This window comes from Polyodon spathula, unplaced genomic scaffold (genome assembly GCF_017654505.1).
Source record: "Polyodon spathula isolate WHYD16114869_AA unplaced genomic scaffold, ASM1765450v1 scaffolds_796, whole genome shotgun sequence".
Lineage (NCBI taxonomy): Eukaryota > Metazoa > Chordata > Actinopteri > Acipenseriformes > Polyodontidae > Polyodon > Polyodon spathula.
In genome coordinates this window covers 332298-359160 of record NW_024472283.1, presented here as the reverse complement: position 1 = coordinate 359160, position 26863 = coordinate 332298, and the positions used below count along the sequence as shown (strand labels likewise).

Below are 26863 nucleotides of genomic sequence, written 5' to 3'. Positions count from 1 at the left end.
TGCTCATTCACAGTGCCCGTCCTGTGCAACGAGTCAATGAATAATGCAAATAAATCCTTTCGAGTTTCTGTCTGGTTTTGTTTAATAGTACCGTTTCCTGGCCAGTCAAGCCTCCGTCCACACCACCTGCTACTTCATGCACTAAAACCCTTTTAGACTGGGAGACGTTTCACACACCAAATGCTATAGTTTTTTATTAGCGAGGGGTGAAGCCAACACTGGGAGGGTGGTACTTTGACAACAAGGACATAATCAGCCCACTTCTGTCCTCTTTCTTTTTGTCCTGAGCCCTGTGCACTATCATGCTGCTTACTGCAATAGAGTGATAATGCAGCAAACAAAGACATGAAAAAACACACATACAAGTGCATTACAATGTGAAGTCTTTATTACATACAGTGCACACAGACTTACACAATGAATGACAAGGCAGTTATATTAGCACAATAAGATGCGACTAACATGCCAATGACCAGTGATCGTGGAATACTCTACTCATGGTAACATTAAACAGCCCAGGGCACAAGATCCCATCGGACTTCCAGCTTGCATGAAAAAAGAAATCGCCAACTGAAGTGAACACATCGAACAGTACACAGCGTACTGAAGTACAGAGATCGTCCCACAGTTGCTGGTTTACACACGCACACACACACACACACACAGCAGATGCGTCTGGTTGAAACGCTGGCTTTCCAAAGGAAAAAGTCACAAGAACAGTGACTCATCCAGCAAGACTCCCTTTAAAGAGGCAGAACCGCAGATCTCTTGATGTGCATCAGTGCTGGGGACTGGAGTCTAACTGTCCTGAAAAATAAACGAGAAACAAGATGTTATTAATGACAGAAGATACAGCACGCACACACACACACTGCGCTTTCAACCTCTCAACAGCTCAAGCGGTGTTTGCAAGCCATTATCAAAAACAAACACGAACCATAACTTTAAAACCTGTACTGCAAAATTGTACTAGTATTATTTATTTATTTATTTTGTGCTGCTAACGTGTATTAATTACTGGATTACAAAAATAAAAAAATGAAACCGTGTTCTGCATTGTAAACCTAAACTGATCAAATTATCCACAACAGTGCTCGCCTGAGGATGCCTGCTTCACCTGCCACCCTGCAGACACAGGCCGGGGTGACGGGCTGGAGGGAATAACCCACTACCCTTGATCACACTGTGCCTGGTATCCATGCCTCCAGTCGTGTTGCAGGCTCCCTGGAAGCAGGCAGACTACTTCTTAACCTCCTGCATGTCACTGTGGAACCCCCTCCCTCACATCCCGGTTCTGCACAACTTTTCAAAGAACTGTAAAAAAGCGCATTTATTTATATAGCGCCTTTCACACCAAGTGTCGGAAAACAAGCCTTTGTGAAGGACGTCAATCTGAAAATAAAGCTGTCCATTTAGATGAGTTTTGAGACAGTACAGTGCACGGCGAGTCTAGAAAAAGCTAGCTTTTAATTTTTTTTTTTTTTTTAAATCTCAAATGCCCAAATAAGTGTTGTATTTCTTAGTATTTTCCAGTATTGACGCACATTTACTGGAGACGGCAGAGATTATGAGGAAATCTCACACACAGTCACCTAGACTGCATCTACAAAACATTCCGATACAATGACTAGCTTTGAAAGAAGGAGGATCTGAAACCGTAAATTCGACATTGGAAAGCAGGGTTCGTATTGCTGGAATAGAGAGCAGCAGACAGGATGCGAATGAGTGTTCCCTGGGATACGTGTTTAAGAGTGTGCGGAGATAGAAACACGACCCGCCGTCCTGAGAACTGCGTCTCGCTGCCTCGCAGGATCTGCAAAAAAAAAAAAAAAAAAAAAAAATACACGGGGCAGAGCTCAGTAACAGTGTAGCCTTTGTCTGTGGTTTATTTAAACGAAACTGAATTTATAAATGACTGACTGAAGCAATTCAAATATACCATGCAAAAGAATCTGATGCACAAAGGAGGTGTGAAATAAACAACACACGTTTTACTTTTTCAAGGTAAAGTTCAAACGAACTTAACATTTGCTGGGGGAAAAAAACAAAACAAAACAGCTCAACATTTTTCTAAAGTAAAAAAAAAAACAAAGCGTCTGTGGGTTTAATTAAGAAAGCGTAACTTTGTGCACACTGAAATGATATCAGGCGGCATCATGAACTGTAATGTATACGAAATGAATACCCCCACATCCTCAGTTTCTGTACTAATTTCTTTTAAAAAAAATTAAAAACTTACCTGTAATTTTACATGCCGCTAGGTCTTGAGAACAAACAGGCTGTATCCAAACTCCGGTCTCGGCTAAAAAAAACAGGACCAGCGACGGAGAAACTAACGACCCGCTGCTCCGGCGCACTATCCTCCACTAACACACCGTTTAAACGCGAATACTCTCTCCAGATTCAGATCAAGTTGCTCCCCCCGCCATCTTGCTGTCCCTTACCTGGGGAGAGGGGCGGGGTCGCGATCAGGACTCCAGCGCGGCACACCTGCGCGCAAATTCTCCAGCGCCGGGACCGCAGGGTGAGGGCACGCCGTGTTCACCGGGCCACTGCGCTTACCGGCTAACACTCGGCTGCATAGCGCTTATAGACAGCAGAAGGGAAACAAACTCTGTTTGTTACTATGCATTTTTAACGATAAACAAGTCATATGTGTTGTCTGTCGCTGTACGCTGAACTAGCGCAATACTTTTTTTGTTTGTTAATGGGACGCATGCCACCTGGTGGTCATATGTACCAAAGCAGTCTCAAATGCAGATCATTTATGTTATTTTTTTTTAAAGATGAAGTCGTTTCCTAAAGGTGGTGACATTAAAGGCCAAGTTCCTTTATGGTATTCTGCACTATGACTTGCGGACTGAAAATCTGTTATCTTTCTGGGCACGCAGGTCAGATCCACAAACGGAGACACGGGGCTACAGGCAAACACAGGTTATTTTTATTACCACAAGCAGATGCATGGATCACAGCCTGCAGTCCCCTGAGAGGAGAGGCTGCAGCAGCCCTTCAGAGAGGAGCGCACAGACTCACACGAAGCTCCCCCAGACACTGCAGGCTTATACAAGAACAGCACACTCGTGAAAAGGAACAGAAAACTGGCAGCGGTACAAAACCAAGAAGGCCGATTTAAAAAAAAAAAAAAAAAAAAAAAAAAAGCTTTTAAATGCTTAAGGCGGCTTATGAACCTGTAATTGAACATAGCAGTACACAAGTCAAACATTTTCCATTTCTGTTTTGCATCCTGAGTTATACCAGAGCTGCACTATATATAACCTCTTACAGCTGCAAGTATAGCAGTGTGGCACGCAGGTCACAGGGGGGTAAGCGAGGGCTTGTGTCTGCGCCGCATGCAAACCAGAAGGGACACTGTTCCTAAAGGCTCTCAGCTCCTCCTGTTTTCCTAATACTAGTTTTGTTCCATTACGGGAGCACTCTCCTTTCACAGAGAGCACTGAGGAGTACAAGCTCAGGGTTACAGCTGCCCCCTCATGTAAAAGCCATTTCTATTTGTAATGTTGAGTGTCCTGCAGGCTCCATGAATGAATGCATGAGGAAAGGACAGCTTTTTTGTGTGTGTGTGTGTGTGTGTTTAAATCGGAAACACACAACGCATTCAGGAAACTCGTAAATACCTCGAGCAGGTCCTATTTGAAATAATGCAGATCACAATCAGCAGGCGATTAAGGTGCCAGTAAGCTGGGTTGAGGGTTGGGGCAGCGAGCCGGTTCGAGGGAGCCCAGGCACTGGGGGGGGGTGTTACCTCATCGTGCCTTGTAAAGCAGCGTGCAAGCCTTTGCTGGAGCGTTACTAAGTGGTTTAATTTACAATACAGACTGCAGGAAACAACAAGTTATTGCAACATAATATACTTGTTAGAGTGTGGATGCAGAACGCTATGATGTCACGGTGAGTACGGGTGAGCAAAACAAAACAAAGAAACAGGTTTGCCCTAAAGGTGACGTTGCTTGCCTTGACTAGCGGATCTGTCGTGTGCAGCAGAGCGACGGAAACAAAATGCCGTGCAATATATCACCCATATACCAAAGGTTATAGTGTAATACAGCTTGTATATTTTTTAGTTTGTAGTCTGCACACAGTGTGTGAGAGATCACCATCCCTGTTTTTTTTTTTTGTCTGAAAAGTTTTCAACTTTGGCTTTCATTTCTCTCCCAGCTTGTAGATATGACAATATATAACATTCTCCCCCCCATGTTTTTAATTAAAATACCCAAATCAGTCAAAGGCAACCAATGACACCTCGAAAGGGAGAACTAAATGCATTGTTTTTTTTAAATGTTAACATAAATGTTTTTTTTTCTGTCTCTCACACTGAATATTCCTTCTGCTTGTGCACGTATGCTCACTGTTGTTGCTCTTCTGAGCCCTCGGGTGCTTTCGCGTTGCAGAGGGTCAGTCCGCAGGGTATCCAGGCCGGGGATATGAAACGCAGGGCTGGAAAGGACCAGCCCGATTCCAGTTTGGGTTAGCACGCAGTTCCAGTGATACCGAGCCGTTGAAGCTGAAATCCCCAATTTGCTCGCAGATTAAAATATGCCTTTGTATATATAAATAGCTTAGTAAATCAACTCTTTTTTCCTTTCTTTAATTTATTTTGTATTTGTTTGTCTAATAAAAAGTCAAAAAAGTCAACATTTTCTCCCCCTTCTCCCTCCCAAGTGCAGCAGACTGCTCTGCCTGTGAAAGTGGTCCCGGCAGCCCCTCTTGCAAAGCCGACTCAAGGGATGTCTTCGTGGTGGAGTCAGGAATCTGATCAACTGGTGTGTCTGGTACTAGTGTTTTTACGCCAAAGATTTTTAAAACTGTTCTGTTTTAACCAATCAGAAGGAAAGGGTTCTATTTACAGGTTAACCAATCCGAGTGAAGGGAAGAGGCTTCTTAACCCTCCCGCCTGCATGGTTTGTTGCCGTGGAGTTGAAGCAAGCTTCCATAGAAACAGAACCCTCGGCCGTGTTCCGGAGTTCTGGAGATCCTTCTCTCTCTCTCTCTCTCTCTCTCTCTCTCTCTATACTGATTATTTTCATCCGTCTGCCTATCCATTTTATCAGGGGTTGGACGAAAATCTTCTTCTCCTTCATTCATCAAAGCTTGAGATTTCAGACTAATATTCAACTGTTCGCTTCTGTACAAGATTATGTACAATATATTTTTGATTATGTTTTTTTTTTTTTTTTTTATTCAGTTTGTCCCTTGCTCAGAGGCAGGTGGTGACGGTCTTCTCTTGAAAGACGATTCCAGCTGCTGACCGTCAGGCCCTAGAAGGAGAGAATAAACATGCTGTTAGTCATTCGTTGCTGAGCACATGTGTGACCCAGACATACAGCACCTCAGACAGTGCTGAGCAGCTGCAAACCCTGGGAGGAGTGCAGGTAACGAGACAGGAGACACAGTATCAGAGAGGATTCACTTTGCACCAGTCTGTAATAAACATCTCCTGTACAGAAGGAGCCCTTGCCTATGAGCTTCATCACAACTGGATGAGTGGCTGCAAAGATATAGCAAAAAAAAAAAAAAAAAAAAGAAACTACCGTCTAACAGCCGGCAGGATACTCACCCCCCCCCGCCCCAAGAGGCAGGTTTGCATTTTAAAATCCTAGGAATTATAACACTATACATTGTAATAATAATAATAATAACAACAGAAACACAAGTTTAGCAAGCACATATTTGAGCCTCGGTTTGTTCCAGCGTGTGTCTAATTACGGCATGTCTTTTCCACCCGCCTTCTTTCTCCACGCAAGTCAGCGCAAGACAGACCAGTAAATCTGTGTGTGGTTTGCAGAGTCAGATGGATACAATTATACTATAAAGCCCAAATTGCAAGGAATGGGTCGTTTCTCCAGATGGAGGATTTAACAGGCAGACTCCTCTCGCGCCCCGGCTTTGCGTATTCCCGGAGAGCCTGAAGAACGCGCCCCGCTATTTCTGTGTGCGCCCCACTGACTAGTGGGGTGGCAGGTTTGATTCGTCACGGTAGGGTGCTAGTCTTCAAAAGCACCATTTGTAATGTTCTTGAAATGGCGTGCCTACTTTTAAAACCCCTAAACTGAGATCTAATGTGGGCCACCGTGCCTTCGTACATCAAGCATCTCATCTTTAAAAACCACTCCGAAATATTTATCTTAAAATCTGACTGGGGTTTGCAAATCCTGTCAATACTGACTATAACCACAATCAAACTGGAATGAGTTTCATTTTTATTACTGCTTCTATGGATTGTTTTAACTGTTTCTGTCCTATTTGAATGATTGATCTTTTTTTTTTTTATATTGATTTGAAATAATGTTGTTTTTTGCTTTATATCTTGGGGGTTCTATCCTGGTTAAATAAAATACACTGGGGGGGGGAGACATTGAAAGAGATTTGATCTGTAACGTATTGCTCATGCATTTATCCTGCTTTACCATGGTTACAATATTCTTATTTTTTACAATGCTTTACTGTGCTGTGAATTATTCTTACCATGACATAAAACAGTGCATTACCATGAAGGAGTTAAACAACACAATAATCAGTGAGATAACCCATTAACATCTTTACACACAGATACATAAATAAAATCAAGGGGCTACATCTAGCATATTCCACCACAAAATGCTTTCAATTATTTTTCTTTTACAAAAACCTGATATTCACTTGACCACAAACCACATCAGAGCTGTTTCCCTCAGTTTGTTTCTCCTATTTGAGATTTGGAAAGCGGTTGCAATCAGAGATACGCCTGTAAGGCAGCAAGCAGGCATTTCGCGATTACGGTTTGTAAACTGCAAACACTGGGACAAAAAAAAAAAAAAAAAAAACTTTTCCAAAATCGCCCCTCGCGCAAAAATAGGTGGTCTGACTAGAAGACAGGGTGCAGGGAGGAGCCTGTGCTTTTCATGTCCGGAAATATGTTCAAAATTAAATTAAAAAATTTTAACAAGCTGAAAAATAAAACTATAATTGGTACCATATTGCAGTAAAACCTTTTTTTTACATTTTTTTTTAAATCTCTCGGGTTAACCGAGTACCTCCTCCAATTCCTCATCAATGAAAGGAGAGCGAAGCACGTTTCTGTACAGTGGAGCATGCGTTACTGATTTCACACATCATTCATGCATCGGTTCTCTTTGCACCTTTTTGATCCAGCTGTTTATCATTCTGCTACATGAACAAACACGGCCATTTATGTCACTAAACACAATTTCAGAAGGATGGAATTAAGCATAATTTTTCTGAATTTTGCGACACTGAGACAGCTGAAAGCTGGTCCCAAAATAAGGAGATTGAAAGGGCTGGGCTGACTGAGAAAGAGGACTGTGCACCGTGCATCCCAACACAGTGCAGAGGGTGTGCTGTGCACCGTGCATCCCAACACAGTGCAGAGGGTGTGCTATGCACCGTGCATCCCAACACAGTGCAGAGGGTGTGCTGTGCACCGTGCATCCTTACACAGTGCAGAGGGTGTGCTGTGCACCGTGCATCCTTACACAGTGCAGAGGGTGTGCTGTGCACCGTGCATCCTTACACAGTGCAGAGGGTGTGCTGTGCACCGTGCATCCTTACACAGTGCAGAGAGGGTGTGCTGTGCACCGTGCATCCTTACACAGTGCAGAGGGTGTGCTGTGCACCGTGCATCCCAACACAGTGCAGAGGGTGTGCTGTGCACCGTGCACCCTTACACAGTGCAGAGGGTGTGCTGTGCACCGTGCACCCTTACACAGTGCAGAGGGTGTGCTGTGCACCGTGCATCCTTACACAGTGCAGAGGGTGTGCTGTGCACCGTGCATCCTTACACAGTGCAGAGGGTGTGCTGTGCACCGTGCACCCTTACACAGTGCAGAGGGTGTGCTGTGCACCGTGCATCCTTACACAGTGCAGAGGGTGTGCTACACAGTGTGCATCCACACAGTGCAGAGGGTGTGCTGTGCACCGTGCATCCCAACACAGTGCAGAGGGTGTGCTGTGCACCGTGCACCCTTACACAGTGCAGAGGGTGTGCTGTGCACCGTGCACCCTTACACAGTGCAGAGGGTGTGCTGTGCACCGTGCATCCCCACACAGTGCAGAGGGTGTGCTGTGCACCGTGCACCCTTACACAGTGCCTGTGCACCGTGCACCCTTACACAGTGCAGAGGGTGTGCTGTGCACCGTGCATCCTTACACAGTGCAGAGGGTGTGCTGTGCACCGTGCATCCTTACACAGTGCAGAGGGTGTGCTGTGCACCGTGCATCCCAACACACAGCACTGTGTCTAATTAAAAGGATTATAAAGAAGGGAGGTCACCCAAACCTCCCAGAGCCTGCCCGCTGTTACTGCGTTTCTGGACAGTGAACAGAAAATATAATACACTGTTGCATCGCGGCCAGGCCAAATCTAATCCTACATCCAATAAATTACGGAGAAGGCGTGGCGGTCTTTCGAAAACACGCAAACCGTTCCAGGCAATGGAAAAATAACTGCGGTTTCAACCACCTTAGAGCTAGCGTTACGTGCACTGGCTACAAGACTTTGCCACAACCCATCTACAAGTTCTCCATGGTACATCTGCCATGGTCATTGTGCAGGTATGCTTCACCTCGGTCCTTGTCTGTGCCTCCATGCTTTTCCCTTGGCGTGCAGCATGTAAACTATCGGCTCATTATCTTCTCTGTGCGTTGCTGTCACCTTGGTATTTGGCTGAGTGGGGAGGAAAATGACTGCTTCATGTTCCTATTCTGTGCTGATAATTTCTGAAAATGCCCTTTCCCCGGAAAAAACAGTTAATTAGATTAGCTCCCCGGGCCTGGGCTGTGGAAAAACCAGCGCAGATATTTCACAAGCTGTCTCTGTCATGAGGGGGAGAGCGAGAGAGAGTGTGTCTGACTGACAGACGGAGCACACGCTGCACAGCTGAGAAACACACATACACAAAGAGAAACATACACACAGAGACAGCCACTCACACAGAGCAACACACACACACAGAGACAGATAGACACTCACGAACACAAAGAGAAGCACACACACACACACACTAACCTGTTGCCTGTGGCCCGCGCACGCCTCCCTAATGCCTCACAACTGTTTCTAATCTCAAGGGTTCCTGCCTGTCTGGGCTCTCAGTGGATCCTGATTGCAAGAAACTGGATATCAGATCCTGCCGTTGCTTAACTAGCAGCACCAAGCTCAAAGAGCTTCCAAAACTCACTGGAATGCGCTCAGATTAAAAGAACCATTTCCCCCCTAGACTTTACCAGTTCAATGACATACTTTATTTTTGAGAAATATTTTTTCAGGCATATGTGTTTTTTTTTTTACTTTTTTTATTTTAGATTAAATAGTGTGACATAAATGGAAGTTCTTAAATTTTTAAATTGTTTTTGCATTTATTTAAAGTTTTGAAAAGTGATTGTGTTTATAATGCTAGTGATTGTGTTTATAATGCTAGTGATTGTGTTTATAATGCTGCAGTTATTGTGTTTATAATGCTAGCGATTGTGTTTATAATGCTAGTGATTGTGTTTGTAATGCTAGTGATTGTGTCTATAATGCTAGTGATTGTGTCTATAATGCTAGTGATTGTTTATAATGCTGCAGTGATTGTGTTTATAATGTTAGCGATTGTGTTTATAATGCTAGCGATTGTGTTTATAATGCTAGTGATTGTGTTTATAATGCTAGTGATTGTGTCTATAATGCTAGTGATTGTGTTTATAATGCTAGTGATTGTGTTTATCATGCTAGTGGTTGTGTTTATAATGCTGCAGTGATTGTGTTTATAATGCTAGTGATTGTATTTCTCACTGAAAATGGGTCACTTGCACCTTGTGTAATTTCAAACCCATGTTTTAAACAGAACGTGCAGTTTAAGCGTTGTTATTAACGAGGCACAATGTGGAATGGCATGCACATTATTACTGTCTTACTGTACTATACTGTACCGCGTATCAATTCATAACAATTTGAGGTTTTGATTAAAAATGAATTCTTTGAAAACATCACCAGTTCCTGAAAGTTACTCTGTTAAGTTAAAATAATCACAAAATGGGCAAAGTCAAATTATACAACACAACAGTGTTTAAAAAAAAAAAAAAAGAAACACTGATTGTAAAAGTCATGTTTGCTAAGATGTGTGTGTTTTTTTTTTGATCCGCACAAATAAACTTTTACAAACTTAACTATTATTATTTTTAATTTTTTTTACTGTCCATGTCCCTGCACAACACAAGCGTTTAACAAACTGAGGCTGCATAAGCAGACATAGAAAGGAGAGTGACTGCAGTAAACCTGGACTCGGGTTTTATCAAAAGAACGAGCATCCTGTCATTACAGGGGCTGACAGGTAATGCAATGTGACGCAATAAAATAAGTGTGCTCCTCACTTCGTGAGGGAGTCATTACCTGGCTCAATACTGCTGTATTTTTGGAAATAAAGACTTTATAAGGCCTTAATTCCATTAGTTTTTTACAAAGCAAAATCTAAAATGTAACAAAGTTCATGTATCAATAGTAGTACGAACAAGGAAATAATATATTCCTATAATATCCTGTTACTCTGTGTGAATTACTAAGAGGCTGGCTTCTTAATAAATAAACTCTGAATGGTCCTGGTAGGCGCTTGGCTTTGTTTTTGATACACAGATTATTTTTTTATTTTTTTCTAAATATTTTTTATTTGTCACACTAATAATAATAATAATAATAATAATAATAATAATAATAATAATAATAATAATAATAATAATAATAATAAATAAATAAAATTACTATTTGAAATAAATGTTCTCAACAGATCCTACCATTGCAATTTCACAAAACTATAATTCACAGTACATTCTTCTGTAGATTATTATTGTTGTTATTATTATTGTTGCTATTTATTATTAATTATTATTATTATTATTATTATTATTATTATTATTATAAGCGCATGTTTTTAAAAAATACCTTTAGAATAAGTAATGTAATTTTTTTTGTAGTTTTGATTGTTATGTCTTCTGCTTTACTTTCAAACAAACAACTAGAATGCCAAGGACTTCAGGAAAATTAAACAAATAAACTGGAGAGGAAGAATAATAAAGAGGAGAGGGGAAGTCTTGGAGCAGTGACTGCCTGCAGATCTGCTGTGTCGGCTTCAGTGAGACAGAAAATTCTCCTGCTTGATAGTGTAACTGACAAGAAAGAAAGAGCTTGCTCTGGTACTGAGCAACGGAAGAAAGAACAGAAGCAACACTGAACTACCAGGTCAGTTCTACAATAACAAGTATCAATGCCATCACAGAGAGACAGAGCCCTCAGAAATGACCTCCAATGAAAGCAGCGGGGTAGCCCTTTCACTGTGCACCGAGAGTCAAGACTGTAAGAAACACAGACAAGCAGACAAACGGCTCGGCTAGCGCCTGATTCGAATACCGACTGAGTGTTTCAAAGCTACGGATGATGCGCTGCACTAAGGTAAAACTACAACTAAACCGCCACTGGCGGAAAGGCTTGCTCACTGGACTCTGTGAAGCGCTGGCTGGGCGGATGCACTGCGCTGCACTGTACTGTACCTGGCTGGCTGGCTGGCTAGTGCGAGGCAGACATGGACCAGGCTCCCTCCATCCTCCACACGGAGAAGGCGTAGCTGAGCCGCTCGTGGGCCAGGTAGTTGCAGCTTGCCAGCTTACTGTCCATCTCGTCGCTCTGCAGCACCTGGTACAGGAAGTCGATGTAGCGCGAGGCCAGCTTGAGGATCTGGATCTTGCTGAGCTTGTCGGATGGCAGGGTGGGGATGATCTTGCGCAGGGAGGCGAAGGCGTCGTTCAGGGACTGGGTGCGCTGTCGCTCCCGCACGTTGGCGATCACGCGCTGGGTGTGCAGGTCTTCGAAGGACTGCGGGGGCCCCGTGTCCACGGGGCTTTTCTTTGGGCGCTTGGGCCCCGACGGGATGGGACTAGGGCTCCCTCCGTCCTCGCTGTCCTTCTTGGTGTGGGGGATCCTCTTCCTGCCGCCGCACTTCTTCTGCAGCTCGTCCTCGCTGACAACCAGACCCCCCTCCGGGGAGTCGGGGCAGGCCAGGTCCTCTCTCATGCTGCAGGGGGCTGGGGAATCCAATCCGCCTGCTCCTGAAATCACTACCGTGTAAAATAACAATGACAATTAATAGTAATACTAATAATAACACTTAGCGCTGCTGCAGCCCAAACTGAACCTCTGCTCACTGAGCATATCCATTTATCCAGATTGTACTGGGATAGATGAAAGGGGGTGGGGGGACGCAAATGCTTGGGGAATTAAAAAAAAGAGCCGTCTTCCCCTCTTCAGTCCTCAAAGTGTCGAGAGCAGCCTCAGGTCTCCTGCTCAACTTCACAAAACATCTGGATGTTCTGGAGCCACTTTCACGAGATCTCCAGCTCTTATTAGCCAGGGGAGGAGCCTCGGAACCCATTCATCTCCGCCTCCCATTGGCCGTGCCCCGGTCAGGGGCGTGGACAGCCTGAGCGTGTCGGCCAATCAGTGGCAGAACTGGAGTTTGTACAGAAGTTGTCTGAAGTTTATAGGTTCCAGATTTTTTTATGCCCCCTTCTTTGTTTAGAAAAATTTTGAAAGTTTAGAAACGTTGTACCTCTCTCTCTCTCTTGAACTGGTTAACCCTGTCATTCCCAGTTGAAAGATAAATGCTTTGGGGGAAGTTGTCGGAAATGTTTTGATTGTTCAACGTGGCGTGTGGGGTGAAGGGGCAGTCACTGGGTTTACATTATATCCGAGCCTCCCTATACAGGCTCCTTGAAATTAGAACGACACAAGCAAACCCAGGACTTGAAATATGATTTAAAAAAAAAAAAAAAGTAGAAAAAATAATGTGGATTGTACTGTCACATGTGCTCACTGAACTGCCTTTTTGAAGATATTTATAGAAGTGACGCGTACGAAACACACGTGTGCCTCACTGCCCCCTAGACTGACACTTATCAATGAGTACAAAAACCTGCCATCCCAAAGTGAATGGGTTTAGAGTAAGCATTGCTTTACAATGGATTCATTTTACCCCTCGACACTGTCCCTTTAAAACGCTCCTTCAGGAAGGCACGGCCTCAATCACCTGCTTCTGAATTAAAACACTGTCTCATAGGTTGTATTTTATCACGTCAACACTTAGACATGCATGGATTAGAATCACCATCGCAGGTATGGTAAAACACTTTGTTTAAACAAAACCTCTTTTAAAAGCACAAAAAATGCTGAAAGGCGAGTAAGTCTTCACTCACGCACACAGACAAACACACACAGGATGGTTCAGTTATAAAAAAAAAAAAACATGATGCAGGATTTGACCAGGCGACCCTTTGGCCCAGAGGTGAGAGGTGAGAGGTGAGAGGGGAGAGGTGCCGCCAGTTCCCTTCCAGGGAGCCCCAGTGTGCGCGTGGATGAACTGTTATTTCTGCTTGATTGTCAGTAATTTCAGTCTACAGCTTCGTGTAAACAAATTACATGGCACTCTGTGCACGGTTTAGGGAGAATGAAAGCAATTAAAAGTGCGGTTCTGAGGAGCAGCTGGGGTTTGGTGCAATAAACATACTGAGGGTGGCCTGGTGGCTAGAGCCGGGGACTGGGAGGCAGGTTCCCTTGGAGCTCGTTATTCTTCCATATATAGCACAACACAAATCTATACTGTAATAAAATATTTCATTTGATACATTTTAATTACATACAGATAGATAGATCGATAGCTCGATAGATAGATAGATATTTATTATACACACACACACACACTCTCTATCCAGTACCTTGGACCATTTTACTCAATCCCTCCTCTTGCCACTGCCCAGCAGATTAAAGCTTAAGTATACTGGCCAGCTGATCTAACTGAACGAGCGACTGACTGGCTGTGAGAGTGCTGGAGACTTTGTGATTCTGCAGAGCTGGTTTGGCACCGCGCGTCTTGGGCAACGCTCCAAGGTGGGTGTGGGACAGAATCTTTCGAAATACATGTGTGCCACAATGGGGTTGCCACAGCAACGCAGGGACATCCAAGACTTGCGTGTGAAATGTGCTTCTAGAACCAGCTGCACATCGCCATCAAATATGTCCCTGTGTATTTATATATTACAGACTCTACATGCCCGCCCGGTCACGACTTTTATAATTTCATCTGTAGAAACAGTTTATGTGAACTCTATGGAGTTCGAGAAGTTGCCCTGCCAAAAAAAAAAATTAATTAAAAAACATTATGCATTATAAAATAGATATATAGATAGGAAATGTAACATGGTTCAATTATACACACAGTGACTGAGTAGAAGATATAGCTATATATACACACACACACACACAGGGTGCTGATAACCACTCTGCAAGAGGTCAGACTTACTGGCCACTCTAACCTTGAGAGGGTGAAAATAATCAGCTTGTATCGCACACAGAACCCTGTATTTATATAATATATACAGAACAAAATTTATAATCTACAGAACAAAGGCATGTGCTTCATAAAGTCGAATGAAAGCTGCTGAATAATGTCATGTTAACATATCGAATTACACAGCGCCGCTTTGTAGCTTTCCCAGATACTTAACAAAAAAACGGTAGACTGGTGTGATATCACTTTGTAGTTTTTAATTTACTTACATGAAGTTAAACAAAAGATCTAAATGATGTTCCTGTAGATTTTTTTTTTTTTTTTTTTTTTTTTTAATGAATCTCTGTCCTAAAATTCTAGGTGATGCAAAACCTTTGGCCATAGCTACAGTCAGATAAGAATAATGAAACAGTCTAGCTAACTGTAATGTGACACTGATTCTATCTGATACAGAAATTTCTGGTAACGCTGTATCAAATCAATACCAGGATTTACTATACAGTAAAAAAAAAAAAAAAAAAAAATCCTATAAAGACATGAGAGCAGGGAGTGGCCGGTGCTGGATCCTCCCCACGTGCTGTCTGAGTCTCTGGTTTGCAGTCTGGAACAGCCTGCATTGTTTTTGGCTGGCAGTGTTGAGGTGGAGAGTCCTCAGTACAGCACTGCTGAGTACTGGGAAGCCACAGGGCTGACGAGACACCCCCCTCACTCACTCACGCGCACTCTGACGTCTCAGCTTGCACAGGCATCAGAAGCCAAGGAGAGACAGTGGCAGGACAGCACACAATCGGGACAGGAATAAGATTGCCATTGCATAGCAGTTTAATCCACTCCTGATTTGACTATAAAGTAATAAGACTCACCTGAGCTTGTTACCTATACACCAGGGCTAATCAAGCTCATAGTAATACCTGGAGTGGGTGGAACCGCTGTGCAATAGGAGTCTTATTACCAACCCTGCACAAGCCCTTTGACGCAAGACAAACCAAGCATGCCAGGAGCATCAGCTGCCCCGTCAGGATCGATTGCAGGCCATTGCTGAGTAAAAACCATGTCACCCGGGACTTCTTATGTGGCTAGTTTCACAGAAACTAATATCAGCACTAATGCCTCGATTTAGTGCCAATTAGGATCTGTGAAAACCGTCTGCAAAGGAATCCAAGGCATGTCAAGCAGGAAAATGCATCGGTCAGCGTCTTCAACAGTGAATCACGCAGACACGAGCTGAAACGCTTCTCCTAAAATCGCGAGTACAGCCCTACTTAAAAGATGAACACAACGGTGGTGCGTTTTCTGTCTGCAGAGTTCCACAGTTTAATTTGACATCGGCTGCACGCAGTGGAGCGACGATCTCGATCAATCTTTCCCTGTGTCTCCGGAAGGAGGCAGAGCGCCCCCTGTGCTTGGACCGCACTGTGCGCTCAGCCTGTCGCTCAGTATAAACATTTCCAGCCTGCAGGTTTTTGGAATGTTCTTGCATGCGACTGTCTCCGAGTTTTATATACAGAAGATATCTGACTGCCTTGAGGTTTTTGTGCTGAAGCAGCTATGTAAGCAACGACTCACAATAATAATGTTTTCCATAAGGTAGCTGTCATAAAAAAAAATAAAGGTTCTGTACAGCACACATAAACACATAAAGCATGGAGCGCGCCAGGCTGGCATCATCAGCCTACTTCAAAAGGACTCCGAGAGGATGTACGCGGACAGGCGGAGGTTCTAAAGAAAGTGGTCTGTCTCTCCGTCTGTCTGCGCAGATCCCCGGTTTGGAAGCAGTTAAAAGACGGCATTGTTCATTAAAAGAAAAAGGGGTTAAGCGCTCACCTAGCGTGCCATTGCCATGGAAACCCTGAGGAATGTATAACTGGAAAAACATGGAAGGCCCTCGCTACGAAGAAACAGAACCAGATGCGCTGGTGTTGAGCTGCCTTTGATCTCCCCGACGGGCCCTGATTGATGCTGCACATTTCATTTCCTTGTCAAAAAATAAAAATAAAATGACATAATGTTTCGAGAACGCTTTTTTTTTTTTTTTTAACCCCTTCTTCTCTGCTGCTGCTTCTAAAGACAGTGCGCCGCAGGAATGCCAAACAGATGAGCAGCAGGAAAACAAAATGATCGCCTTCGCGTGCCAATTTCGTCCATCTACCGCCCCACATCTAAACATTCAATCATACATTTAGAGATAGTGAGAGATCTTGCAAGCGCTGGTCCTCTGCGCTTGAGCGGATACAGCACGGATAGAAATAAAATTCCTATTGCATAGAAGTTTCCCCCATTCCAGGTTTTGCTGTGAGCTAGACTGGCCAGTGTTTATAGGTAACATGCTCAGCTGTGTCAATGTGTATGTTAAGTTAGTGAGCCGCTCAGAGCAGCTCAGTGAAAGAACCCACTTCACGGCACACTCAGTTCCGCTCCCCCGAGCAGCTCAGAGCTGCAGAGCAGATTTCATCAGTGATCCGAGTCAGCGGAAGAACTCTCGCTCTGAGCCGCTCAGTTACTGAACACACCCAATGGGGTCCTGGAATGAGTGAAACTGCTCTGCAATAGCAGTCTTATTTCCATTCTAGATGTGCTGTGTTTATTTCACACATCATTTACTTAAGAGAGGGAGAGGGAGAGAGAGGGGGATCTACGTCACTGCAGACATTACTGTGAAGAGATCCTGTGTCCTTCCTCTCTGACCCGCGACTGATGAAATGCAAACTGCAGACAATCCAAAACACACGCGGAGCCCCGTCCCCAAATATTCCAGTGTATCACTGATAAATCGCATGCCGTTTCACAGGGACAGTCTCATTCCAATTGCACTTTGAAATAATGCGTGCAGTGCTTCACTCGAATTCATTCAGGAGCTGTGGTTAGGCTATCCGTGCGGCTGTAGAATTATCTAGACGTCAGTTACAAAACATACAACAGCAGCTATTCAGATGCCACTCCTATGAGACAGACGAACTGCTTAAAATTGAGACCAAAACGTTATAAACATGCAAATGTGTGTACCTCTCATTGAATCTTTTTTTTGTGCATCTCCAGATAATTCAGTGACAACAAAATACAATAAAAACAACAGACCGACAATAAAACTAGCACCCACCATGCAATACATTACAACTGACTGCAAAAATAAAGCACCAAACTAAAACCAAACTCCACGCCAACTTCACTCCTAGCTTTAATAATTAGAATTAAAAACAATGAAAAGCATGAATGAAGTTGCCTCTATCGCGTTCCTTTTTCTGCCTGACAGACAGCAGATCCCTGCGTGTGTCACTTTCAATCCAATCACACTGTGGCCTGCTCAGCTCAGATCCTGCAGTTTACACCTTAACACGTGGGCAGACAGGTACAGCGCTCCCACATCGACGGTGCAGTGCAGTCTGAGACTTCCAAATGACTGCAAGGCAGCGAGGAACAGCGGGACCTGAAAATGACCCGCGAGGTCAAGACAGATTTGAAGAGTCGCAATGCAATGTATACAGTTTACAGTTTAAATCTAATTAGAATCAAAGGCAACCAGTAATACCCTAAAGGGGAGTACATAATTGGGCTTTCTGCGCATTCCTGTAATGTATAGGTAGTGTGTATGTTCCATACTCCTGCCCCCCCCCCCCCCCCCCCCAACCCTGTATCCTGGGGTTACTAGAAGCCACATCTGGCACCCATTTCTCTCTGGTCAAGCGGCACTTCCTGTTTGATATATTTACTCAAGAGGAAGCTGTGTTGTTGAAGGCAGGGGGAGAGGGGGGCTGTGACAGACTGACAGGGATTGGGGAGTCTGGGGAGTATGGCAGCCCCGCTCCCTGCCCTCTGGAGCAGCGGCGCTGGACAGTCAAACACAGACAGGGAGGGTTCTTGCACCAACACACTGCAGAGCCCCCCCCCCCCCAGCGTTCATTCGATTTGGACAGATTTTATACTGTAGTATACTTTGTGATCTTCACAAAGCAGCATCTGGGATCTCTAACCTGCAGTCAAAACTGAAGTGTACTGCAATAGATCCGCGGATACAGTGGTGTCTTTTATTCAATGCATCGACTGCTGATTGATTGCACTGCAAGTTAATGTAATAAAAAAAGGCAGATTTTCCACAAAAAGGAAATCCTATTAAAATGCACTCTTTTCTGGTGAAATGCAACAATGAAGAGAAATCCTCGATTTAGTCTGCACTCCAGCCCTCAGAGTGCCTGTGAGCTGTCCCAGTGCATTGTAAACTGGCTCAAACAGTTGTTTTGCGTGCTAACCTGTGTTGTTTCTCTCCCCCCCTTATCTCCCTTTATTAGGCAGTAATTTATAATAATATTTGGCATGCAAGCTTCCCCCAAAAGTTTGCTCCTTTCAAGTGAAACTCAGCCGCTATCCTGCCTTGGATCCTATTACAGCGTTTAAGCCGAGAGCTTGTATCGGAGGCCTGCTCAGAGCTCCTTAGGGAGCTGCAGCCCCACACCCCTCCCGAAAACCAGCGCTTGCTGTTAACCCCTTCAGAGCTGGAGACTTGTCACACAGCATGCCAACTGCCCTTGTGAAGAAATGACTGCGGTGTGCCACGGTAAAATCACAGCAAAGTGCAGCAAAACCCAGAGATCAAGAGCAGATGAATGTCTGGTGAAAGCCATCAGCAACAGCACTAATACAGGACTTGTACAGCACTGTATTTATAACCTGTACTGGGTGTGTGTGTGACTGAGTTTAGCATGCATTTGTGACTTTTACTGTTGACTCTTGACCACTGATCACTCTGGGAAAACAGAATGTAACCTATTCAACGGGCTGCCTATCTACTAAATAAAAAGGTGACATAAACTAACCCTAGCTGTCAGAGATTAAAGAATAGACCTGATTCAAGACCAGGTGTTGAAGGAGTTATTTTTCCCCTGGTAGTTCAAACATTGCACTGGAGCACAACCTTTGAAAGCCCTTTAATGGTAAACATGTCCTAATGAAGTGGCCAGCCCCCCTCTGAGGTGTTATTTGTTACCATCAATTGCTATGGGTCAACCAGTGAGTGAAAAAAAAAAAGAACCAATATTAATAAGTGACTGCCCTTTAGGAATTAACACCAGGAAGCTTTTAAACCAGAGAGTGTCTGCAATTTGAAAGCCACAGCTACAGCACAAGGGAGCAGGGTGCAGCGCAGGGGAGCAGGGTGCAGCGCAGGGAGAGGCATCGAGAAGGTACGTGTATTTAAAAACTGCCTTTTATTTTTTCTAAAAAACGCAGTGTGCTGGAGGGAGTGCTGAACACAGAAGGGATATTACAGCTATTGGTGCTGCTGCTGTTATCAAACAGATACTGTGCAGCACTGGGAGAGAGCCGTTTACAGTACTCTGACATGTGTTTCAGTTTGTAAATAAAACACTAAATTGCACTGGATATTGCTTGAATATCTGTGGGCTTTGTTCTGTTTTTGCGGAAGTCTTTCGAGAATCGTTTTGAAGCTGCTTTTCAAAAGACTTTTAATGTTGAAACGAGCATCTGGTTCTCCACTGATTCAAGATGTTTCAGCTGTGTGTGTGTGTGTGTGTCTGTGTGTGTCTGTGTGTGTTTTCTTTTTGCAAATTCTTTTAAGCCAAATGCCAAACAGCTAAAAGGCTGAGAGAGCTTTTTTAACCCTATGAACGGTGAACAATGCACAATGTTTGCAGAGACAGAACTCATGCACGTTAATGTTTAGAAAGGGTGCTGTAGCCCGTCTCACTCACAGCCTCAGCGCCAGAACATCATGCAAACACAAGGATGGAAATAAAACTCCCGTTGCACAGCACTTTGATCCATTCCTGGTTTTACTAGGAGTTTAAGCAGACGCAGCTGAGCTTGTTACCTATACAGTGGGGCTAATCAAGTTCATAGTAAAACCAAGAATGGGTGAAACCACTACGCTTATTCCCATCCCTGGAAATAGATCCACAAAATGCAGTTTTATTTTTAAATAAATCAAGCAGATTTTATATAAATTTGCAATGGATTTTTTTTTTTTTTTTTTAATGGTAGAGTTGGCTAATGTTCCCTCATTTTAACGCATTAGTCAGGAACCCCAGGTTCTGAGAGGGTACGTTCTGCCGAATCTATCCAGCTTTATAATGAGGATGAGAAAGTCCAAGTGAACAGGAAGCATCTGCCAACCGAGCCCCGTGTATAAGTGAGCCTTTCAAACAAGCCCCGCTGTTCTGCTTTACTGCTCTGTATCATTAAACAGGCTTGCCGCAGGCGGGCTCCGTGACCTACTGAATGACATCACAGAACTGCCCTACGTGTCGGATTTCAAACAGAAATCTGCTGGCAATCGAATCCTGCTCTGGCTGCAGTCCAGTCACCAAGAGCGGCTTATAAAAGACGTGTCATTATATCTTAACAAGGAACTTGCCCCCCCCCCCCCCATTAGAGGGTACGTGTCATTAGAGCGAGGGGGTCTTCACTGATCAAGCTGGCCAATCCCTGTGTTATTCACTTCTCCTTTTCCTTGCTCGCCTGTAGCTCTGCTGCCACATCATTGGTTTCATTATCATAACCCAAGCAACGTCTACCGTACACGTGAGAAAGTACTCCAATTACTTTAGAGACTGCTTCTCGTGAAAGAGCAGCAACTCATGGGGCCTCGGAAAAGGAAGCACCTGCCAACCGAGCATCCCGGACAATTAATTTAGCAAAGTGGACAAGCATTGAGACAGCATTTAAAAAAAAAACACCACCACCACCACCAAACCCATAAGGAATAATGATTGCTTAGGATCCTATTCCTAAAACATTACGGGCTGTTTTATGGAATGTTAAGCCCATTTTGATTTATTGCATTTATTTATTTGTTTTTACAATTATTATTTTCAATACTGCATGGCGCATTGATTTTTTGCATGCTGTTTGAATTTTAAAAGCCTCTGAGAATGATCTGGATAATACAGCCCAATCAAAGAAAAGCAAAACAAAAAAAAAAGTGCCTTGCATCTGTGACTATTTTATTGTGCAGATCTGGTGACTAATTTTCAGCTGAGCAGAATTCAATGTCACTTACAGTGCAGACTGGGCAGGTAATCTGGAATGGGTTATAGTAGAGGTGCCTCTCTCTGGCTTGCATGGCATTTACATTTTCTGTGTGCTGTGCGCCTATTCGGGTGTGTTCAAAAAAACGCAATTAAAAACTTATCAGAAAAACCCCCCCAAAAAAACATGTCTGCTGTGTGGAGGCTGGCAGGCTTTCCTGCGTGGGTTTCTCCTGCACAAACAAAACAGCAGCCTACAGACACAGCCTCACTTTATTAGAGGAGAGAAACTAGGCTTAGTTTTTCCTTTTTATGGAACAGTAAAAGCCAGTTATTTCAGTGTTTCGAAGCACTATTGAAACGCTCTCAAAGCCAGCGCGATGGATGATTGAATAATTACGCTCACTTCAAAGCACAGGTTATTACCCGGAGTGGTTTGCTGCCCGCAGCGCCAGTGTGTTTTATGTGGACTGGGAAACGCTCAATCCTTTTGATTATAAATCCTTGTGTAAATTTGGGTCTGCCTATGTTCTAACCTCTGCCCTTTTGTTTTAAACAAAACTAAAAAACAAAAAAAAAATCTTAATTTATAAAAAAAAAAAAAAACGCAATGTCGCCTATCAGTCTTTGAGCAGAGCTGCACCCAAACCAAGGGAAGAGTGAGAGTAAGCAATTAAACTGCACAGGAGATGCTGTTTAAAGGACTCGTAAGAAGGCAGGCTCAGTGAACTGCAGCTGTTTAACAGAGGTGCATCTTCTATATGTACTGGAGTTACATGACAATTTGAATGTCTGCTGTTATATCCACCTGCTTTATAAAATACAGCACCAGATCTCTCTGTGCTTTACAATGCTTCCCTATGCTTTACCAGATATCTCTGTGCTTTACAATGCTTCCCTATGCTTTACCAGACCTCTCTGTGCTTTACAATGCTTCCCTATGCTTTACCAGACCTCTCTGTGCTTTACAATGCTTCCCTATGCTTTACCAGACCTCTCTGTGATTTACAATGCTTCCCTATGCTTTACCAGACCTCTCTGTGCTTTACAATGCTTTCAATGTGCTTTGTTACACTTTGCTGTGCTTTTACTATGGTGAACTTTTAAATGGGTGATGCTAGATGCTGTACTATTTTCACAAATGCTCGGCCCATATGAATTGGCACAGAAAATGGTAATAAAAGTGTATTTTATAGTATGAAAAAGCATGAAAAACAACAACGAATCTGGCATACATCCTAAACCATGGTACAGGGATGACAACAAAACTCTACTGCACAGCAGTTTCCCCCATTCCAGGTTTGACTACTACAAGCTTGATCAGCCACAGTGTACAGGTAACAAGCTCAGGTGTGTCTTATTAAACTCAGAGTAAAAACCAGGCATGGATCTAACTGCTACGCAATGGGGGTCTTATTCCCATACTGTGGTATAGTATATCAGATATTAACAGAGGCTCTGTAAGGGAATGCAGAGATCTGAATTCCAGAATTACTGCACGCAGTTCCGAGGCACGGAGAGCACTGTGATGTCAGCGCTGGACAGTGTAGCTGACGATTGAACGGGGAGCTGCATTTAATCTGAGGCGAGCCCCACGCCAGCTCTTGTACTGCACTCCAGAGGCAGAGCCCCAGAGGAGGGTAACCCCGGCTGGGCAGAAGCAAGGCGTGAACACCAGAAAGAAACTAGAGCCACTAGCGGCCCTGTCATGGCTGCTGGAGGAATGCATTTGAATGCTGCCAATTGCACGGAACAGGGGGTTCAAACAGCACAGTTCTTATTCGGTTCCTCCACGGATTTCTGTATTTATTTTTTAAAGATAAGACTGTGACTCCAGCCCACATGTTGACGGCTGCACAGCACGGACGCATCTCACCCGTAAAGAGCAGGCCCCCCCCCTCCCCCCCTTCTCCCTATGGCCCAATCCAATCCAATGAATAGATAGAAGGGGTTCACGGGCTGTTTTTTTTGTAACACTTCGTTATGACAAGCTGTGCTGGTAGCAGAAGATCAACACGTCACCCAAATACCTTGTAAAAACAAACAAACACAAAAGTTTTACTGAATACGTGCGAGCCAGCATTTCAGGGTAACCTCTTTCCACAGTCAGTGTTTCAAAACCACAGATTTATGACAGTGCTGGAAGGGTTATTCTTTACTTACTCTCCACCCTTCCACCATTCTGGTTAACTTGCTGCTGTGAGACTTCGTCTATCCAGCTCTGCACGCCACACTCTGCAATTATCACCTTTCATTTTCATTTTATTTTAGTGGTTTTACCCCCTCGTTTTTCTACCCAGTTTGAAAGCTCAGTTTGAATTTTGCATCACCGCTGAAACCCGCTTACCCATCACAAGGACTGGAGATGATTGTGGGCCTGCCTTCAGCGACGGTCGTTACTAAGCAGCTGAACCGTGGAGGCGAGGAAGCAAGGACCCAGCCTGGGGAGACCCAGTAAGGGAGGGGGGTGGGGACAGGGGACGTAAGGGTGGTGGGGCGACTTCCCTCCTCAACCCCCGGGAGCGTGAGGACCAAACCACCTCATCCTGCTGGCCCTCAACTTGGCGACACCAGGATTCCATCCAGCATGCTCCTGATTGCGTGACTGCACTCTGAGGAAAAAAAAAAAAAGAACAGCATTGTTATTTAAAAAACATAAATAAATAAATGACTGTGGCGAAAACAATTGCACTTAATTATTAGCAGGCACTTATAATTGGGATGGTTGAGTGGAACTGGTGAGTTGATTACAATGCAGAGATTATTTGAGGCTGTTTATGGAACCTTTGTGCAGGACTCTGTCGTCGTATTCTTGCTCCAGTGTAACCACTACATATACTACTCTGTGTATTGAATTTGAATGTTTTTATTAACATGGGTAACATATGGGGACCTTTGCTACCACAGTAACTTCTGTCAGCAACAAAACAAGCCCCCCCACCCCCCTCCTCCCTCCTGTCCATGGTAGTTGAAAGGTTGACTTAATTAGGGGAAAAAAATCTTTAAAAATATGCAAGAGCACTTCTTTACACCATAACCAAGCCCCACCCCCTCCCTGCCTCCCTCGACTTGTGCTGGACCCCATGTGGGGGAAATGAAGGAGCAGTTCTGTGGTCTCTTTGAAGAAGCTTTCTTCCTGCTTCCCACTCTGGGCTCCCGCACCCCAACTCTAACACACAAACACACACACACACTGATTGCACCTCTTCCTCCTATCACTACAATATATATATATATATACACGTGCTGGGATATATTTCTTTTATCCTCTTTCTCTGTGGGTGTTCCCAGCCCCGGCCCTGGAACCCAGAGCCGCATTCCTGACAGATTATAATTGTGTTTGTGTTCACCGAGCGGCCGCGGCGAGAGCAGCAATTATTTTAATTACGAGAAGATAATTGGAGGAGAGGGAGTGGGGGGTGGGGGGGTTGCACGTGTGTGTGTGTGTGTGTGAGGAGGTTGCGGAGAGGGGGAGTATCGTGCCCCTGCCCCTCCACCCCAGGCCTGGGCAGCACTGCAATCCTTGTGTAACATGACAGAGACGTAACCTCACACCGACCTGCAGCTCTGACTGAAGGAAGTGGATACTAAAAACTTCCTGTAACAAGGGAGCCAGGTGCCCAGGGCGGCCTGTTTTAGGGCAGGATGGGGGGGAGGTTGTTAGAGGCCAGTGTTTTGTCCAAGGTCACTGGAGTCTAAACTCAACAGGTCAGGGGAATTTCATGTTTGTAAAGTTAAAGAGTAACCTCTCTCTTGTTTTTCTCATCACTCTCCGAGTGCAGCTACCGCTCCTGTGCCTCATTCTAGAGACAGGGACAAGGTTTAGAGTCCAGCGGCCACCTGAACTGTTTACACTGGCCGCACCCACCACCCCTCCCAATCAAGTACAGTGCTAGATAGCATTTTGCTGTGGTGCAGGTTTGACCACATTGTGAGAAGCATCTTTGAAAGTTTTCTCTATCGTGGTTTAAGAGAACCACACATTGTTTTTTAAACAGATTTATGAAAATGCCAGCTCTGTTAATCAAATAACGCCCTAACCCGATCAGACATTTTGTTAAAATATTTGTGATCCTTGGTCGTGCTCTATACAGCTTACTGTATCGACAAACCAAACTATACAAACTGAACTGACCGTAACAACGTTATGACACTGACTTTTCAGCGAATTGATTCCAACATATTTTAACTAAAACAGCTGTCGACTTTTATAAAACAAAAAGAGCCCTTCAAAAAAAAAAAACACAGAATCTTAAAAAATAATAACTATATATATATATATATATATATATATATATATATATATATATATATATATAATCCCTAACCGCTGGAGAAAAATCTGTGTTGTTGACAACTGGAATTTTAACCAATTTCAGACAATTCAGTTAAACTTCCACAGTAATATTTATTTTCATAATTACACAAGGTCATGCAGTTATGGAAAAAAATGTCTTTAAACGTCATTCCACTGTTATCATGATTAACTGAACGTTTTGGGGGTTTTTTTGTCCATAAGACGTCAACTTTACATCAATTTCAATAGCTCAAAATACCCAGCACGGTAGTTTCGCAAAAATACAGGATCCCATTGTAACTGTGAAACAACAGCGACCCCTGCGGGAATTAATTATAAATACAGGATCCCATTGTAACTGTGAAACAACAGCGACCCCTGCGGGAATTAATTATAAATACAGGATCCCATTGTAACTGTGAAACAACAGCGACCCCTGCGGGAATTAATTATAAATACAGGATCCCATTGTAACTGTGAAACAACAGCGACCCCTGCGGGAATTAATTATAAACGTCGTAATTTATCACACAGGGATTTTGTGTGTGTGATAAAATGATTTTTACGTAGCGGTATTCGTGGTATTACTACACCCTGTCACATTTATGTGATATGTTTTTTTTTTCCCCCCAATGTAAGTCACATCCGCATCACAACCTGTGTTTGTTGCGAATGAGATATTAAAGCGCCTCAGTGCTACATCACAATAAATAAATTTATTTATTTAATTTTAAAAAAATTCGTTAAATTAAACACGGTTATTTGTGCCAATGAGCAGATAACAGGTCTATTGTTGTTTTCCTTATAGCAATGTTTATATATATATATATATATATATATATATATATATATATATATATATATATATATATATATATATATATATATATATATATATAAAACAACGATTCAAACAAGTATCAAAACTAACCTGCTTACAAAACGATACCGTCTCTCAGAGCGCCGGAGGGTTTAAATACCGTGAGTGCACGCGCGATGCTTACCTGAGCCGGACTGAACCATTTCAACACGCGAAACGGGCCGGGGGGGTGGAGGTTTTGTTTTCGGGATTTGTTCAGCGGCTAACTCTACGATATTGATTTACCTCGTACTCGCTTTCTCGTGTGCTCACCTTATCTTTCGGAATATTGCACATGACCGTACTTTTAAAAAGCTGAATGTTTTCTATCTCACGATGTGTCTGGCTGTGTTTACCCGCGCAGTGCCGTGAGTCAGAAAGTTCAAATCCAGTTGAATTAACCAAC

At 43.6% G+C, this 26863-nt stretch overlaps 1 protein-coding gene across 2 annotated transcripts; it reads right to left on the bottom strand.

Annotated features, from left to right (window-relative positions):
* Window positions 1–386: 386 nt before the first annotated feature.
* Window positions 387–26592, bottom strand: LOC121308879 (twist-related protein 2-like). Of its 2 annotated transcripts, XR_005948575.1 has the most exons (4): window positions 26530–26592; window positions 23649–23913; window positions 2240–5276; window positions 387–1813 (listed from the first exon to the last, which is right to left on the bottom strand). XR_005948575.1 is itself a non-coding variant. In XM_041241582.1 (2 exons), exon 1 carries the CDS (start codon window positions 12053–12055, stop codon window positions 11552–11554), a length of 504 nt encoding a protein of 167 aa, XP_041097516.1. In that variant the 5' UTR covers window positions 12056–12367; the 3' UTR covers window positions 2221–5276; window positions 11536–11551. The 2 variants fall into 2 exon arrangements, 1 of the variants encoding a protein (XP_041097516.1); XM_041241582.1 differs by lacking the exons at window positions 387–1813; window positions 23649–23913; window positions 26530–26592 and adding an exon at window positions 11536–12367 and having other exon boundaries at window positions 2221–5276.
* Window positions 26593–26863: the final 271 nt, after the last annotated feature.